This window comes from Megascapheus bottae, chromosome 28 (assembly GCF_031878675.1).
Source record: "Megascapheus bottae isolate mThoBot1 chromosome 28, mThoBot2.hap1, whole genome shotgun sequence".
Classification (NCBI taxonomy): Eukaryota; Metazoa; Chordata; class Mammalia; order Rodentia; family Geomyidae; genus Megascapheus; species Megascapheus bottae.
This window is the reverse complement of record NC_143536.1, coordinates 302,686-318,920: the sequence shown is the minus strand read 5'-3', so window position 1 is coordinate 318,920 and position 16,235 is coordinate 302,686. Positions and strand designations below refer to the sequence as shown.

Genomic DNA, 16,235 nt, shown 5'->3' with positions numbered 1-16,235 from the left:
GCATAACTCAGAACTTGGGCCAATATTCAAGAAGCCTGGAAACAGCTGGACATGAGGTGCCCACTTTGGAAGGCACAATGAGCGTCTAGGCTGCTGTCAGCTGGGTGGGTGAGGGGCCCACGGAGGGTGGAGGACTGGCACTTGAAGTCTCACCTCATCTTCTTTCCCTTGCAGTTTGATAAGTTCTCACCCAAGTTGGACAACCCCTACTTCCGACATTCCAACGTGAGTAGCCCTGTGCTTGGGCCCTGCAGGGGGGGGGGCTTTACCTTGGCTGTGCCACCTCCGGGGTGTGGGGTGGGGCCAGGAGTCCACTGCCCAGGATGCGCTCTCTCTCTCTCTTGCAGCTCTTCCCACCCTTCCCTCCCTCGGGCCCAGGGCTGCCTGCGCTGCTTGCACACTCTGGCCCCTTGGGGTCCCTGCAGGGTGCTTTTCAGCCCAAGGTACAGCTGCTGGGGGTGCAGGGCGGGGCTTCAGTGGGAGGAAGGGCTCGGGAAACAGCGCCAGCCCATATTGGGGCATGGATGTGGGGGACACCCAGGCAGGCGGCCTGTCTGTAATCTGCAAAGCTGTTTCTGAGCAGGGCAAGGGCCTAGTGGAAGGTGCCTGAGAATATGGCCAGACGGCATAGTGCCTTTCCTTGCTCTGGAGGGAAGGTGCAGAAGAGCCACAGTGCTGGGCAGGAGAGATGCCACAGCCTCTCCCTCCCAGGATGTGGGGCCTGTTTCCCTTCGGCCTTCTCAGGGCTCCAGGGAAGAGGACGAGGCCTCTCAGCCAGGGGGCCCAAGCTCCCTGGGGCAGCAGCACCAGGAGTTCCTTCTTCTGCCTTTGCAGATGTCTCTGAGCTGAGGTTATTGGGATCCTCCTGGGTGGCTACACGAAGGATCCCCTGGGTAGACCTGAGCCCAGCCCAGAACCAGGAAGCCTGGGCTTCTCTAGTTCCCTGGCCTGGGCACTCCACTCCTCCCTCAACTCCCTCTCACTCTCTGCTCATCTCCCCAGACTGCAAACCCCATTGAGGTCACAGGCCGGGCCGGTGCTGTTCACACTCTGCTCCAGAAAGCCCCTGGGGTAGGTGTCAAGGTCATACTGCCGGGCTGAGCCCTCCACCCCGCCCCTCCTCTGCTGCCCGGCCCGGATGTAACCACCACTCTCTCGGTTGCCCACAGGTGTCTGACACATACCGGACGGCAGCCAGGGTAAGCGAGCTCACATGGGGAGCGCACGCGGGATCCCTCCTGGTTGGCCGTGGGTGGCCTGGATGGCAGGACTGTGGGGAAGGAGAGGGCTGGGAAGAGGTGCTGGCCTCTCTGAGCCCTCCCTGGTCCTGCCGTAGAAGCCAGGGAAGTGGTGTGCCGTGCACGTGCAGATTGCCTGGCAGATCTACCACCACCAGCAGAAGATGAAGGTGAGGCAAGGCCAAGTGGGCACACCAGAGCCTGCTGGGGGTCCTCTGGGGGTTCGGAGTGCAGTTGAGAGGCTCCGGTCAGTGTCTTGATGCCATACAAGGTGTAGAACCACCTACCTGCAGCCTGGCAGAGATGGTGGAGGTCAGCAGTGAGCCGGTGTGTTCACACACATGTGTGCAGGTGCCTGGTTGAGGCAGGCAGTTGGGTGGGCCAGCGTCCTTCCAGTGGGATCCGCAGCCTGCTGTGCCATGGTCCTGTGGCTGCTGAACCCCCAGGGTGTGTTTCCTGAGGCGTTACGACCTCAGTGCACTTCGACAAGTCAATGGAAAGGGACTTGCCTCAAAGTTCTGTCTCCATGTGAAAGGCTGGGGCTCCCTCATGGCATCTGGGAGGCTATTGCCTGACTCGGCTTCCCGTGACAGCCGTGGGAACATGGGCACCTCCCAGGTGACCTGGTGGTGCCCTCCCCACGCTGGAACGCACTGCAGGGAGCACAGGAGGTGCCAGCTGACCTGCCAGCACAAGCCAGGGCAGCTGGGAGAGTGGACCTCTCACTTTTATTTAATCTTAATAAATTCAACCTTGAAAACACAATCGTGTCTTTGAAAAAAATTAATTATTTGGGGTCTGGGAATGTGGCTTAGTGGTAGAGTGCTTGCCTAGCATGCATGAAGCCCTGGGTTCAATTCCCTAGTACCACATACACAGCAAAAGCCAGAAGTGGCACTGTGGCTCAGGTGATAGAGCACTAACCTTGAGCCAGAAAAGCTCAGGGACAGTGCGCAGGCCCTGAGTCCAAACCCCAGGACTGGCAAAAAAATAAAATAAAAAAATAAAAAAAATTGTTTGGATCAGTAGATCTGTGAATATACATTTACATTTTCAACTGAATTTTACAAAATCTAAACTCACTTTTTCATGAACTCATGCATCCAAATTAAGACAAACATAAGGTACATCTTTATGTTATAAAAAAATCAGATTTCATAAATCTGGGAAAGGGCAAGGCTTGAGGGCTCATACTTGTAATCCTAAGTGGGAGACAGAGATCAGGGGGACGGTGATTTAAGGCCAGCCCAGGCAAAACATGGCACCCATCTCAACAAAAAAGCTGGGCATGGTGACGCATGTCTGTTATCCCAATTATGCGGGAGGCATAAGGAGGAGGATCTGCCAGAGACTCTACTTAAAAGAGGCGGCCCTGCATTTGAACAGTACACTTAAGAGTGGAGTGTGAAATCTCTCATGAATGACTTCCTGTTTTGTTCTTAGGGTAAAATTTGAGCTTTCTATTTTCTTATTTTTCTTTGTCATCAGTCATGAGGCTTGAACTCAAAGTCTGGGCGCTGCCCCTGAGCTCCTTCTGCTCAAGGCTAGTGCTCTGCCACTCTGAGCCACAAGTCTCCTTCCGGTTTTTTGAGTGGGTCATTGGAGACAAGAGTCACAGGGACTTCCTGCCTGGACTGTCTTCAAACCACGATCCTCAGATCTCAGACTATTGAGTATAAGTAGCTAGGATGGCAGGCGTGAGCTGGCACCCAGCCAGCTTTCTTGAGTCAGCCCTGTGAGCCCTGGCCAAGGGCTCCAGTTCTTCTAGAAGGTGCACTGGCCTCCACAGGTAGTCCCTGCCCATGCTCTGTCCTCAGCAGATGCAGCTGGACCCTCACAAGCTGGAGGTGGCCGCCAAGCTGGACCTGTTCAGCAGGCCCCCAGCCCCAGGCATGCTCGCGGGGCTCCATTACCCACAGGACCTGGCCCGGCCCCTCTTCTCCAACACAGGTAAGACCCTCTCCCTGTCCAGCCCCCCAGGATAGTTTTCCTTTGAGAGCAGGAATACACCCTTCTCAAAGAAATAGTGATGGAGCAGTTAGCCGAGGGGAGGGGAAGGCATAAAGCGGAGGTGGAGGTGGTGGGGACAGAACTTCCTACAGAAGGCTCTCTGCTAGGGATGCCCTTTGCAAGGACTTGGAACCCAGAGTTTGTTGGAGGCACCCTTCCTGGCATGCTCAGCATGAACATGAGGAGGCACAATGCTGTCCGCAGCCGTGGGTGCAGTGAGAACCTCTGGAAACGCAGAATCTGAGCCAAATGTTCCCAGAGGCCAGGGCCAGACTTGCATGCATGTCTCCCAGAGAAGGGCCCCTCGGGCACTCACATTGCTGTGCATAGGTTTCGCCCCGACCCTTTGTGCAGGGCCCCTCTCTACAAACAGGCTCCTAATGCAAGCCCTGGCCTTCCCCAGAGTCCTGGCCCACCTCTGTCCCCTCATCTTCCTTGCGCAGTCTTCTCAGTTTGCTCGCTGCTACGAGACCGTCCATACAGTGAGCAGGATGAAGCCAGGTGTTTCTATCTGTTCACTGGACTGGTGCTTGCATGCTGGCTCTCCTTAGCTCTGTCCCAGACCCCGTGAAGAGCAGAGGTATTCCCAGCAGCCTACAGCCTGGCTCGAGCCCAGGACACATGCTCACTGGTTCTGTAGGTGGCCCGCCTCCATCCCTGGGTCCCTGTCTCATCCCTCGTCCCCTGTTCCATTTTGCTTTCCCATGAGAACGTGAACCTGCCTGCTTCCTAGGGTTACTGAGCACTCAGGGTTCTTACCAGGATTGGTAAGAACATATGTGAGTACTTGAGGAATTTATCCTACCCATAAACTCGATGTGTCCACACATTCAAGTCCCAGTACCACAAATACATAGTCACGGGTCTGGGAGTTTGGCCTAGTGGTAGAGTGCTTGCCTAGCATGCATGAAGCCCTGGGCTCAATTCCTTGATACCACATACATAGAAAAGTGGTGCTGTGGCTCAAGTAGTAAGAGTGCTAGCCTTGAGAAAGCCCAAGGATAGTGCTCAGGCCCTGAGTTCAAGCCCCAAAACTGGCAAAAAAAAATAAGTCATGTATGAAGAGAAGAACCCCAGCCAGACTCGGTGGCTCACGCCTGTAATCCTAGCTACTCAGGAGGCTGAGATCTGAGGATTCAAAAGCTGGGCACAAAAGGACCTTGAGACTTTTTTTTTTTTTTTTTTGCCAGTCCTGGGCTTGAGCTCAGGGCCTGAGCACTGTCCTTGGACTTTCTCAACGCTAGAGCTCTACCACTTGAGCCTCAGCACCACTTCCAGCTTTTTTCTATGTATGTGGTATCGAGGAATCGAACCCGGGTCTTCGTGCATGCTAGGCAAGCACTTTAACCACTAGGCCAAATTCCCGGCCCGGGACCTTGAGACTCTTATCTCCAATTAATCACTAGAAAACTGGAAGTTGGGCTTGGCTCAAGGGTAAGCCTTGAGCTGAAGAGCTCAGGGACAGCGCCCAGGCCAAGTTCAAGACCCATGACTACAAAAAATAAATAAAAGAACCCCAAAGTATGAATGAAATTAAAGTCTCTAAGGGATTGTGGCTGGAAAGCAGAGGTGCGTATTGATACTGAGGGAACTGTGTATGATCTCCCTTGTCTGTGCCACAGCCTTGCTCAGCTGTGAATACAGAGGCTGTGTCCCTTCTCCCCACACCTTCAGTGTGCGGCCGCTCTCCTCAGGCCACGGCCCAGGGCCCCGTGCCCTGGAGGGGCTCCATGCTCACCTCCTCTGTCATTCCAGTTTCAGTGGTGTGCTGCCGAGCCCGGGTACCCAGTCCCTCCCCATCCTTTTCCCTCCTGTGTCTTGCCAGAGGCTTGTCCGTCTCACCGAAAGTGTGGAAAGACACAGATTTGGCCGCTGCTTTCTTGCGCTTCCTCTTACTGTTTCCTTGCTAGTCTTGTCTGGCTTGAGTCGGAGCTTAGCCGGTTCATCCTCAGGCCTGCACTGCTGCCTGTCTGTTCACCGCCTGGCTCTGGTGGGATGGTAGATTGGGAGCGGCTGGCTCTGGGGTGGCTTGTGCCCGGGCCACTCGAGAAGGGCGGGGTCGCATCCCGGGGCGCCCTCTGAGGGGGAGCAGCCCCTGGTGAGTCCCTCCAGGAGCGCTGGCCGTCCCTGGGGCTGGGCACCTCAGGGACTGGTTGTGGGCAGGGTCAGCACGGTTGCCCTGCCTGCGGGGTCTCGCAGACAAGGCAGACGCGTTCCACACCCGAGACCCGGACCCAAGGCCGGGCCCTTGCCTGGCGCAGCCAGGGTCATTTCTAGCTCCGCCGCCTGTGAGCTGGGGTTTCCGGCCTTGGGAGCTGCGCCGGACCTGGCGCTCTTGGGGGGCCTCGCTGCCCTCGCTGCCCCCCCCGAGGGTCCCCAGGGGTTTCCCTGAAGTCACACGGCCTCCTGGTCTGGGGAGGCGGCGCTGCCCCTGCCGGGCCTCCTGGGCGGCGGGGACCGGCTCTGCAGGCTGGGCCCCCGGCTCTGCTAACCCGGCTCCCCAACACTCAGGTGCCGCCCATCCGGCTGCCAGCCCGTGTGGACCTGCGGCCCGGCCGGGCGGCCTCCTCCCGGCTGCTCCCCCGACAGGTGGGTGCGGAGGGCCGGGCGGTGAGGAGCCCCGGGCTGCGCTCCTGGCCGGGCCCTGAGCCCTGTCTTCCCCGCAGAGCCCTTCGGCAGGCCGAGCACCTTCGGGGGCCTGGGCGGCCTGGGCGGCCGCGCCTTCGGGGGCCTGGGCGGCCCCGTGCTGGGTGAGTGACCGCCCGAGCCGCCCCGGGGGGGGGGGCGCCGGCCGGAGCCGCACCCGGACTCGCGCTGTCTCCGCCCCACTGCAGCGGCCGCGGGCCCCGCCTTGGCCCCCACGGAGAGCTCCACGCTGCCCGGCCTTCCCAGCCCCCGAGAGGCCTGGAGCCGGCCGCACCGAGCGCCGCCCTCCTTCCCCGCGCCGCCCGCCTGGCCCAGGCCTGCGGACGCAGAGGAGCGCGAGCGGTGAGTCCAGCGCCGCCCCCCGAGCCGCCCTCCCCGCCCTCCCCGCCCCGGAGCCCACCAGGGGACAGGCAGCCTGGCCCGCCCCCCAGGAGCCCTCCATGGGACGGGCAGCCTGGCCCGCCCTCCCCTCCTCAGGAGCCCACCAGGGGACAGGCAGCCTGGCCCGCCCCTCCACGCCCTCCCCGCCCCGGAGCCCACCAGGGGACAGGCAGCCTGGCCCGCCCTCCCCGCCCTCCCCTCCCTCTGGAGCCCACCAGGGGACAGGCAGCCTGGCCCGCCCCGGCTCGCCGTCCCTCTCCAGGCCGCCAAGCCCCTCTGCGGCGGCTCCTGGGGCGCCGGGGCTGGGTGGGCCGAGGAGTGGGGTGCGGAGCCGCCCCAGGCCGGCCAAGCGCTCCGCGCACTGGCGGCTGCCGCGCTCCGCCCTCCCGCCAGCCCTTAAGCCCGGCGGGAGGCTCGGGGCCGACGCCCGCTGGCGGCGGGGGCGCTGGGCGGGCCCCGGAGCGCGGCGGCGGGGAGGAAAGCCCAGCGCGGGCCTGCGCGGAGCCCGTGTGACCCGGCCCTTTGCCCCAGGGACCTCCTGGAGAAGACGCGCCTGCGGAGCCGCGCCTCGCCCTCCGCGCCCGGCCTCCCCGTCGGCGGCGCTCTGCGGCGTGGCGCGGCCGCGCTGGGCCTCCCGGCGGAGCCGCGGGTCAAGGAGAGCCTCTCGCCGGCCCAGGAGCCCCGGCCCCGGCCGGCCACGCGCCCGCCGTCCCCCTGCGGCCAGGCGGCCCTGGAAGAGCGCCTGCGCCTGCCGGGCCTGGGCCGCGGGTCCCCGGCGGAGCGGGGCGCTCGGGGAGACGTGAAGGTCAAGGAGGAACGCGGGGAGGAGGAGGCGGAGGCGGAGGAGGCCGCGCCCGGCCGCCCCGAGCGCCTGCCGCCCGCGCCCGGCCTCCCGCCGCTGGGCCTGGGCCTGGGCCGCGAGCGCCTGGGCCTCGCCTGGGAGCCGCTGCGCGAGGCCTGCTGCGGCCCGGAGGCGCCGCCGCGCCGCGCCTTCCCCGCGGGCCCCGCGCCCTTCGAGCGCCCCTACCGCGAGCGCGAGCCCCACGACTACAGCCCCGAGCGCCTGCGCCCTGCGCCCGAGCCGGAGCGGCCGCCGGGCGCCCTGCACTTCCCGCGCCTGCTGCCGGGCGCCGGCCTGGCGCGCACCCCGCCCGCCGCCGCCGCGCTCGGCGCCCCGCCGCCCCTGGTGGCCGCCGGGGGCCCCGCGCGGCCCCGGACCACGCCGCTGGCGCTGGGGCCCGGCGAGGCGCCCGACTTCTCCCCGCCGCCGCCGCGCAACCCGCAGGAGGTAGAGGCGCGGTAGGGCCCGAGGCCGGAGCCCGAGAGGCCGGAGCCTGGAGCGGAGCCCGAGGCCGGAGCCCGAGACCCCAGCGGAGCCCGAGGCCGGAGCCCGAGAGGCCGGAGCCTGGGGCGGAGCCCGAGACCCCAGCGGAGCCCGAGGCCGGAGCCCGAGAGGCCGGAGCCTGGAGCGGAGCCCGAGACCCCAGCGGAGCCCGAGAGGCCGGAGCCTGGAGCGGAGCCCAAGGCCGGAGCCCGAGAGGCCGCAGCGGAGCCCGAGGCCCAGCGGCGCCCGCTTCCCGCCCGTGAACTCCCAGGACCGCGCGCCCCGCGCCCCGCGCCCCGCGCCCGGCCAGGCTTCTTTTGCGCTGAAATTAGGCCACGGGGAAAAGGTCGACTTCCTACCTTTTGCCCACGGTGAGAAGCGTGTTTGATGGTTTTGTATTTTTTTCTTAATTTTCTGCTTTTCAGACATCGAAAAGAACCAAAAAGAAAACCCTTTCAGTCGGGATTCGTAGTTTCCCGGCCCCAGAGCCCTTTCAAGCCCCGGGGTTTCTCTGTCTTATTTATGGGAAGAAGTTTTCCTTCTGTCCAACGCACTGTGAGGCCCCCACTCAGGCCCAGCCTTGGCCGGGGTCCTTGGAATTAAAGTTACAGATATATATTAAAATAATAATAATAATAATGTACAAAAATTTAGGGGGTCGCCTTATTCTATTATGCAGAAGTGTGAAAGGATTTCTTTTTGTTTTTAATAATAAGAGAAACAAGTGTAAATACTCTGTTAATATAAATATAAAGCATTATTAAATTCTTAACCTGGGTAATCTTTATAAAAAGTTTCCAGAAACTCCTCTGGTTATTCGGTGACTCATTAACAAAGAAACACTCGGCCCACTGTTGTCTCTCACCTGTAATCCTAGCTCTCGGGAGGCTGAGACGTGAGGAGCACTGTTCAGAGTCAGCCCGGACAGGAAGTCCTTGAGACTTTTTTGGGGGGAGGGTCAGTTGTGGAGCTTGAACTCAAGGCCTGGGCACTGTCCCTGAGCCTGTCTGTGCTCAAGGCTAGCTCTCCACCACTTGAGCCACATCCAGGTTTTAAGTGGTTGGAGGTCAGAGTCTCACGGACTTTCCTGCCGGGAGCTGGCTTCCAGCTCTGATCCTCCAATCTCAGCCTCCTGAGGAGCTAGGATTGTAGGCAAGAGCTACTGCGCCCAGCTTTATGAGACTCTTATCTCCTATTAATCACAGAAAAAGCCAGAAGTGATTCCAGAAGTGTGGCCTAGTGGTAGAGTGCTCACCTAGCATGCACAAAGACTGGAATTTGAGTCCTCGGTACCACATACATAGGAAAAGTCAGAAGTGGTGCTGTGGCTCAAGTGGCAGAGGGCTAGACTTGAGAAAAAAAGTGTCCAAAGACAGGCCCTGAGTTTAACCCCCAGGACTGGAAAAAACAAACAAAAAAAAACAACCAGAAGTGGCTCCAGACTCAAGTGGTAGAGTGCTAGCCTTGAGCAAATAGAGCTCAGAGACAGAACTGAAGCCCAGTGTTCAAGCCCCAGCAGTGGCATGAAAAAGAAGAAAGAGAGAAGGAGGGAAGGAAAGAAAGAAGATAGATGATAGATAATTGCAGCAGCCATCCTTCAACCATGCCAGCACTGAGCCCTCCGCCCAGGGAGGAACGTTGCAGAATGACTTGCAACTCCTGCTACACTGGGGCTCAGTCCCCATGTGGAGGGCACTGGTCCAGCTGAGCACCTCAGGTCAACAGCTCAGCGTACTGGGCTTCAGGACTGGCTAGCTCTTGCCCCAAGAACAGCTCTGTGGACTCCTGTCCATCCTTTTTTATTTTTCTTTTTTGCCAGTCCTGGGGCTTGAACCCAGGGCCTCCTGGGCACTGTCCGTGGACACTTTTTGCTCACTCGAGCCACAGCGCCACTTCCGGCCTTTTCTGTGTATGTGGTTCTGAGAAATCAAACTCAGGGCTTTGTGGATGCTAGGCCAGCATGCTACTACTGGGCCACGCTCCCAGCCCAGACTCCTCTTCATCTTGTTCTCAAAATGCATCTGCCAGACAAGAATTTTAGAGGCGCAGGCGTCTAAAGACAGATTACAGACTTTTCTTCCTCTCCTAGAAGACTGCCACCAAGCACCAGGGCCCGAGCACTGCCTCTGAGCCTGGCATCTACCGATTGATCCAGTTCCACTCCCATCTAGTTTTTAGTAGTTTACTGGAGATCAGGGAGTCAGGGACGTTCCCCCTTGGGCCGGCTTAAACTGCAGTCTGAGGGTCCCAGCCCCCTGATCAGCTGGGACTACAGGTGTGAGCCACCAGTGTGAAGCTTAACTTCACGTTATTTTTAGGTCTATGTTTTACGTGGCCCTGGGGCCAGCCGCCACTCTGCAGGTCACGCTGACACCGGTACTGCAGCAGGGGCTGCAGTGCTCCCTAGAGCATGGGCTGTGGGGAGCTTGGATGCTGCCCCCTATGGGCAGGAAGGAGTCTGTACTCACTTGCTCTGCGGTCCCCTCCTCCGCTGTAGTAAAAGCAGCCATCACTGCCTGCCTTACACGCAGGGCCCAGGACCTACAGCACCCCTCATCATCTGTGGTTCAGAGGTGAAGTCGATGTGTCACTGGTTCTGCCCAAACCCCAAACCGAAGTCCTGCCCGTGTAATGATGCTGCAGAGTGGTGGCCAGATGGGGGTACCCCAGGTACCCCAACAACTCATTGTCCAGGATGCCATATTATCTGCATGGCTTCACCCTCGGGTCCATTCCCTGGGTCAGGAAGCCAGACTCGGTGTGCAGCTGCAGGTGGCACCTTGCCTGCCCTTCTAGTCTTCCCTTCTCCAGATTTGGTTCCCCTCGATCTTCAAGAATGCTGAGAAGCCAGTCCCACGGGCCCCAAGTTGTGATGTGTTCCCTTCCGACCCTGTCCAGCCCCAGCCCATCACCTGAAGCTGACCCACTCCTCCCTGGCCAGAAAGTTGGTCTTCAGTGGGGGTGATGGCTGCCGATCAGGCCCTGGGGGGGAGCCAGGCTGAACAGGTGAATTCCACTTGGGACTGGTTTGGAGGGAAACCCCTTTCCCTGGTGGGAGCTGGCCGTTGGTCTCTGGAAGGCTGCGCTGGCACCTCAGGCAGCTGGCCAACGGCTGAGTCCCGCTGGTAGAGGAGCTATCAGGGCTCGGGCGCCTCTGTGTTCCCAAGGCCACGTCTCCCTCGAGTGGCTGGCCTTGGTACTGCATGAGCCCAGGGCGTTTGCTGGCGGGCTGAGTTCACCTGGCTTTATTCCCATTCTGCCATTCTCAGAAGATGGTCTCCCCACAAGTTCCCGAGATAGTAATTGATTTTCCGAGCTATTCCAGAAACTTGCAGTTGGCTACAAAGCGGAAAGGAAGCTGGACAGTACTGCTTTGGATAGAAAAAGCTTTTGCTATGAATGCCACTGCCTTGGATCCCCAGTGGTGACCCTGACCTGGTCCTCATCCAAACACCCCATGTGGCCAGAACTGAAACGGGCCTCAATGCCAGGAGAAGACACTGCACCCTCAATAAAGTCTTTCTTTCCCCCAATACCCATCTGCCAGGTACAAGTTTTTCTGTGGGATGAATTCAGGGGCCTAGTTCAGTAACAAATACACAAATATACTCGGCTGTGAGCTATAGACTTGAAAACAATTAGTTTAGAATCTTTCTTTTCTTTTTTTGTGGGTCACAGGGCTTGAACTTGGCCTGGGCACTGTCCCTGAGCTCTTCTTTAGTTCAAGGCTACTGCCCTACCCTTGAGCCAAGCCTCACTTTCTAGAGGTTAATTGGAAATAAGAGTCTCTGGGCCTTCTGTGCCCGGGCTGGCTTTGAACCTTGATCCTCAGATCTCAGTCTCCTGAGTAGCTAGGATTACAAGTGTGAGCCACTGTGCCCAGCTTAGAATCTTTTTTTTTTCCTTTTTGTGCCAGTACTGGAGCTTGATCTCAGGGACTGGGCACTGTCCCTTAGCTTTCTTGCTCAAGGCTGGCATTCTACCATTTCAGCCACAACTCTACTTCTGGCTTTTTTGGTGATTAATTAGAAATAAGAGTCTCTAGACTGGGAATGCGGTTTAGTAGTAGAGTGCTTGCCTAGCATGCATAAAACCCTGGTTCCATTACTGAGGAATGGAAGTGGCACTGTGGGTCAAGTGGTAAAGTGCTAGCCTTGAGCAAAAGAGGTTCAGGGACAATGCCCAGGACCTGAGTTCAAGCCCCAGGACTGAAAAAAGAAAAAAACAAGTCTCATGGCGCTGATTTCAAATCCTGGTCTTCAGATTTCAGTCTGGGATTAGAGACATGACCCACTGGTGCCTGTTGAGAAATTTGTTTGAAGCTAGAAATGTTGTAGCCCCACATAATCCCCACTGAACTCTTAATTTTCCATATACTCCTTCAAACATGTTTACACAGTTCTGACCAAAGTATGTCAGCTTTACCTCCACCTGGGATGGAGGGTGTCTGTGGTATTTGTTCACCTGAGAGTAAACATCGATTTCTCATATTCTGGAGGTGTGGCAGGAAGGCCCTGTTCTGTCCCTGTCCCTGAAGTGGTGAGAACAGCTTCCAGCTTCCATGGAGCCCTGGTGACCTAACTCCAGTCTCCCAGCCAGACTGCGGGGTAGTGAGTGAGATTCAGTATAAGCTTTTGGGGGGGGGGGGCTGGAGGATGCAAACATTCAAATTATTATTGTTTGCCAGTCCTGGGTTTTGAGCTCAGGGCCTGAGCACTGCCCCTGGACTTTCTCAAGGCTAGAGCTCTACCACTTGAGCCTCAGCACCACACCTGGCCTTTTCTATGTCTGTGGTACCAAGGAATGGAATCCTGGTCTTCCTGCGTGCTAGGCAGGCACTCCACCACCAGGCCACACTCCCCGCCCCACCCTGTGTTTCACTGGTCATTCTGGAGACCGCACAGGCTAACCCCACAAGACTCCACACCTCTGCCCCCAGCCCCGTGGTTCACTGATTATTCTGGAGACTCCACACCTCTGCCCCCAGCCCTGTGGTTCACGGGTCATTCTGGAGACTCCACACCTCTGCCCCCCGTGGCTGGGGTTTTATTCAGGTTTTACACAGAGCTGTCCCATGGCCTCCCATCCCGGCTGGCAGACACGGATGCCCGTCCTTCCCAGCTTTCCCGAGCCCCAGCCCGGAGGGTCAGCAGCAGCAGAGCTCGTCCTCCTCTCCTCCTCCGTGGGGCTCCATTGCCTCTACTCACTAGGGGAGCCACGAGGGCAGAAAGTGCTGGGGGGGGCGGAGGATGGGGCCAGGCCAAGGGGGAGAGAGGGGGTGGGGGTAGAGGGGGTGGAGGGGGACGTGGAGGTGGGGGAGGAGGGGGGCGTGGAGGTGGGCAGGAGGGGGGCGTGGAGGTGGGGGAGGAGGGGGGGTGGAGGTGGGGAGGAGGGGGGCGTGGGGTCGGGGGAGGAGGGGGGCGTGCGGTCGGAGGGAGGAGGGGGCGTGGGGTGGGGGGGGGGAGGAGGGGGCGTGGGGTCGGGGGAGGAGGGGGGCGTGGAGGTGGGGGAGGAGGGGGGCGTGGAGGTGGGGGAGGAGGGGGGCGTGGAGGTGGGGAGGAGGGGGCGTGGGGAGGAGGGGGCGTGGGGTCGGGGGAGGAGGGGGGCGTGGAGGTGGGCGAGGAGGGGGGCGTGGAGGTGGGGAGGAGGGGGCGTGGGGAGGAGGGGGCGTGGGGTCGGGGGAGGAGGGGGGCGTGGAGGTGGGCGAGGAGGGGGGCGTGGGGTCGGGGGAGGAGGGGGGCGTGTAGGTGGGGAGGAGGGGGCGTGGGGTGGGGGGGGAGGAGGGAGGCCCTTCTTACCCCCCCCCCCCCCCCCCCCCCCTGCCCGCACCCACCAGCGGCAGGCACTGCGACAGGAACCCGGTCCGCGGCCAGCAGCGCGTGGGGCTGCTCTCGCTCATCTGGATGCAGCAGAGGCTCCAGCACTGCTCGTGGCTCTGGCACAGGTGCCCGTGGGGCTGCGGGCGGGCGGTCGGCGGGGCGGCGGGACGCTCCCTCCCCATCCCCTCCCTCTCCTCCACCCCCTCCCGCTCCTCCCCGCTCCTCCCCAGACCGGGAGCAAGGGCCCGCCCTCTCCCCGCCCCAAGCCCTTCCTTCCTTCCCTGCTCCTCCCCTCCACGCCCCCCCCCCCCCGCCCACCTTGCGCCAGGATGTGCAGCTCAGCATGGTCTTGGGGGTACAGAAGGTCTCCAGGAAGTTGCTGGTGCGCACGCAGCAGTCGCTATGGCATTCCTCATGGCGGGAGCAGGGGTGGCCTTTGGGCTGCGGAAGTGAAGCGGCCAGAGGGCTCCTGCTGCCCCGGCGCCTGGCCCCGCCCCTGCTCCCGGGCCCCGCCCCTCAGGCCCCGCCCCCGCCCTCCGCAACGCCGCCGGCCCTGCCCCGCCGGCCCCAGGCCCCGCCCTCCGCAGGCCCCGCCCCCGCCGACCCCAGGCCCCGCCCTCCGTCCGGCCCCGCCCCCGCTGACCCCAGGCCCCGCCCTCCGTCCGGCCCCGCCCCGCCGGCCCCAGGCTCCGCCCCCGCCCCGCCCTCCGCCCCGCCCCGCAGGCCCCCACCTTCCGCCAGGGCAGGCACTGCAGGATGAGGTTCTTGGTGGTGCAGAACTTCTGCGGGTTCAGGCTGGTGGGTACGCAGCAGCGGGTCTGGCACTCGGAGTGCTGCTCGCAGGCCTCCCCGGTCTCCTGCACGTCGCGGGCCGTGTGCCAGGTCAAGTGGAGCCTCGGGGCCCGGCCCAGCCCCGTGGCAGTGTCCACGGTGGAGCCCTGGTCTGTCCCGTCCAGAGAGCCTGGCGGTGGCGTGGGGCAGGCCAGCTGGAGCACCCACCTTGTGGGACAGGGTCGCCGACTCCTTCCTGCTCTGCAGGGAGGCAGGCGTGGGCCGGGGCGGCAGCAGCAGCAGCAGCAGCAGCGGCAGCGGCAGCGGCAGCCCTGTACCATGCATGGTGCAGCAGGCCTGTGGAGGTGCCAGGCACGGGCCTCACCCAGGACCCGGCACGGGCCTCACCCAGGACCAGGCCTCACCCGGGACCCGGCACGGGCCTCACAGACGTCCTCACCCACTTCTCTTGCAAAATAAGTTTTCACTGAAATAATAAACTTACTGAGTTCTCCCGCCAAGTCTCCCCCAGGACACTCACTCATCCTCCCCGCGGCCGAGGCTAGCAGCCACTGGTCCTTCTCTTCTCCCCATGGTTTGGCCTTTCCCAGATGTCATGGAGTTGAAACGGTAGAACCTTTCAGATCTGCTTTCTTCACTTGGAAATATACAGCTAAGTGTTTTCTGTCACCTTTCCTGGCTTGATAGCTCATTTATTTTTAACACAGAATGGAAAAGAACTTAACCTTTTCTCTGAGTGAAGCATGCTCCTCATGAATTTAAACAAGATGATTTGGGAAAAGCCACATGAAAAGCAAAATGGGCTGCAGCCCAGATGTGAAATACAGAGTCAGGAGGAAGCCAGGGGAGGAGTGAGTGGCCTCCCGCAGCCCGCCTCCCCCGGCTGCCTCCATGGCTGTGGGCCCTGGGCCCCTCTAGATTCCTCCTTTGAGCTGAGCAGCTGTTTTAGGGCCTCATCTGGGTGGTTTCTTCCCCGGCCTTTTTTTCAGTGTTTCCTGATTCTTTGTGTGTGTTCACCCTTTGTGATTGTGTGTTGTGAGTCATCTAGATTCCACACATATTGATGGTGGGGCTTGAACTCAGGGCTTGGACACTGTTTTTTCACTTTCTTTTTTTTTTTTTTTTGGTGGGTCATGGGGCTTGAACTCCAGGTCTAGGCACTGTCCCTGAGCTCTTCAGCTCAAGGCTACCGCTGTACCCCTGGGCCTGGGCATTGTCCCTAAGCTTTTCAGCTCAAGGCTACAACCCTACCCCTTGAGACTCAGCCCTACTTTACATTTTCTAATGATTAGAGATAAGAATCTCCCATTCTTTAGTGTGCAGGCTGGTTTTGAACCACGATCCTCAGATCTCAGCCTCCTAAGTAGCTAGGATTACAGGTATGAGCCACCATGCCCATCAAGGATTTTCTACTTCTAAGAACAGTGCTTGCTTGTTCACTTAGCAAGCTGTAAATGGAACCAGACTCGACCTCAGGCCCAGCCCCTTGGAGCACGGGGCACCAGCTGGTGCTTGGCCCTGAGTCAAGGTGAGTAATATCCTCTCAGACATGGAGTGTGGCATGCCAGGAGGGGCCACCAAAACTTGGAATAGAAGCTGGTATCTGTAAGATCCGGAATGGGGTTAGGGAAGAGGTGGCTGAGGTGGGGGACAGAGCAGGTATGAGCTGGCTCGGACTTAATGTCAGTCTGCTCAGCTGGTACCACTCATAGTGGCCTCAGAAACTAGACAGTCTCAGCCGCCCCCTCCACCCCACTCCATGTGTCCTCAGACTACACAGGGCCACCTTCGAGTCATGGTGAGAACACCTGCAGCTCTGCTCGTGTCCTTGTGAATGTCTGTCTCGGTGCATGGTGTCCTGTGTAGACTTTGGTTATCTCCTGTTAGAATCTGCAGAGAGCAGTACAGGGCTGTGCAGATCAAAGGCGGGGAGGAAAGATGCCATTCCCAGACTGTGCCTGGCCAGCTCGCCCAGACACAGCGGGATGCTGACAGTGGAGCAGAGGTCCTGCCCACAAACGTGAG

The 16,235-nt window shown here is 60.1% G+C and overlaps 2 protein-coding genes and 1 long non-coding RNA gene across 4 annotated transcripts in view; 2 read left to right on the top strand and 1 right to left on the bottom strand.

The window, feature by feature from the left end:
* Fbrsl1 (fibrosin like 1) overlaps window positions 1-7,580 on the top strand; it is a 53,575-nt gene extending 45,995 nt beyond the window's left edge. The window contains exons 11-20 of the mRNA XM_090320341.1: window positions 175-225; window positions 348-443; window positions 1,003-1,071; window positions 1,170-1,199; window positions 1,337-1,408; window positions 3,056-3,188; window positions 5,760-5,837; window positions 5,915-5,998; window positions 6,083-6,236; window positions 6,807-7,580. Of these exons, the coding sequence (XP_090176467.1) occupies window positions 175-225; window positions 348-443; window positions 1,003-1,071; window positions 1,170-1,199; window positions 1,337-1,408; window positions 3,056-3,188; window positions 5,760-5,837; window positions 5,915-5,998; window positions 6,083-6,236; window positions 6,807-7,578 (1,539 nt within the window). The 3' untranslated portion in view covers window positions 7,579-7,580. The remainder of the gene's footprint in view (window positions 1-174; window positions 226-347; window positions 444-1,002; window positions 1,072-1,169; window positions 1,200-1,336; window positions 1,409-3,055; window positions 3,189-5,759; window positions 5,838-5,914; window positions 5,999-6,082; window positions 6,237-6,806) is intronic.
* Window positions 7,581-7,588: 8 nt separating this feature from the next.
* On the top strand, window positions 7,589-8,380 carry LOC150044906 (uncharacterized). The gene is made up of 2 exons (XR_016532963.1): window positions 7,589-7,657; window positions 7,774-8,380. It is a non-coding gene; the product is annotated as an uncharacterized LOC150044906 (long non-coding RNA).
* Window positions 8,381-12,776: 4,396 nt separating this feature from the next.
* On the bottom strand, window positions 12,777-16,150 carry Lrcol1 (leucine rich colipase like 1). Of its 2 annotated transcripts, none has more exons than XM_090319936.1 (5): window positions 14,418-16,150; window positions 14,150-14,275; window positions 13,737-13,859; window positions 13,433-13,555; window positions 12,777-12,832 (listed from the first exon to the last, which is right to left on the bottom strand). In XM_090319936.1, the coding sequence occupies exons 1-5, from the start codon at window positions 14,532-14,534 to the stop codon at window positions 12,806-12,808; spliced, it is 516 nt and encodes a 171-aa protein (XP_090176062.1). In that variant the 5' UTR covers window positions 14,535-16,150; the 3' UTR covers window positions 12,777-12,805. The 2 variants fall into 2 exon arrangements, with proteins under 2 accessions (XP_090176062.1, XP_090176063.1); XM_090319937.1 differs by having other exon boundaries at window positions 13,433-13,534.
* Between the last annotated feature and the right edge of the window lie 85 nt (window positions 16,151-16,235).

Coding starts and splice junctions, on each gene's coding strand:
- Lrcol1 (XM_090319936.1), bottom strand. CDS start 14,534: ATGCATGGTACAGGGCTGCCGCTGCCGCTGCCGCTGCTGCTGCTGCTG. Junction 13,860..14,149: donor AGTGCCTGCCCTGGCGGAAG/GTGGGGGCCTGC, acceptor TCACTTCCGCAG/CCCAAAGGCCACCCCTGCTC. Junction 13,556..13,736: donor GCTGCACATCCTGGCGCAAG/GTGGGCGGGGGG, acceptor GCCCGCCCGCAG/CCCCACGGGCACCTGTGCCA.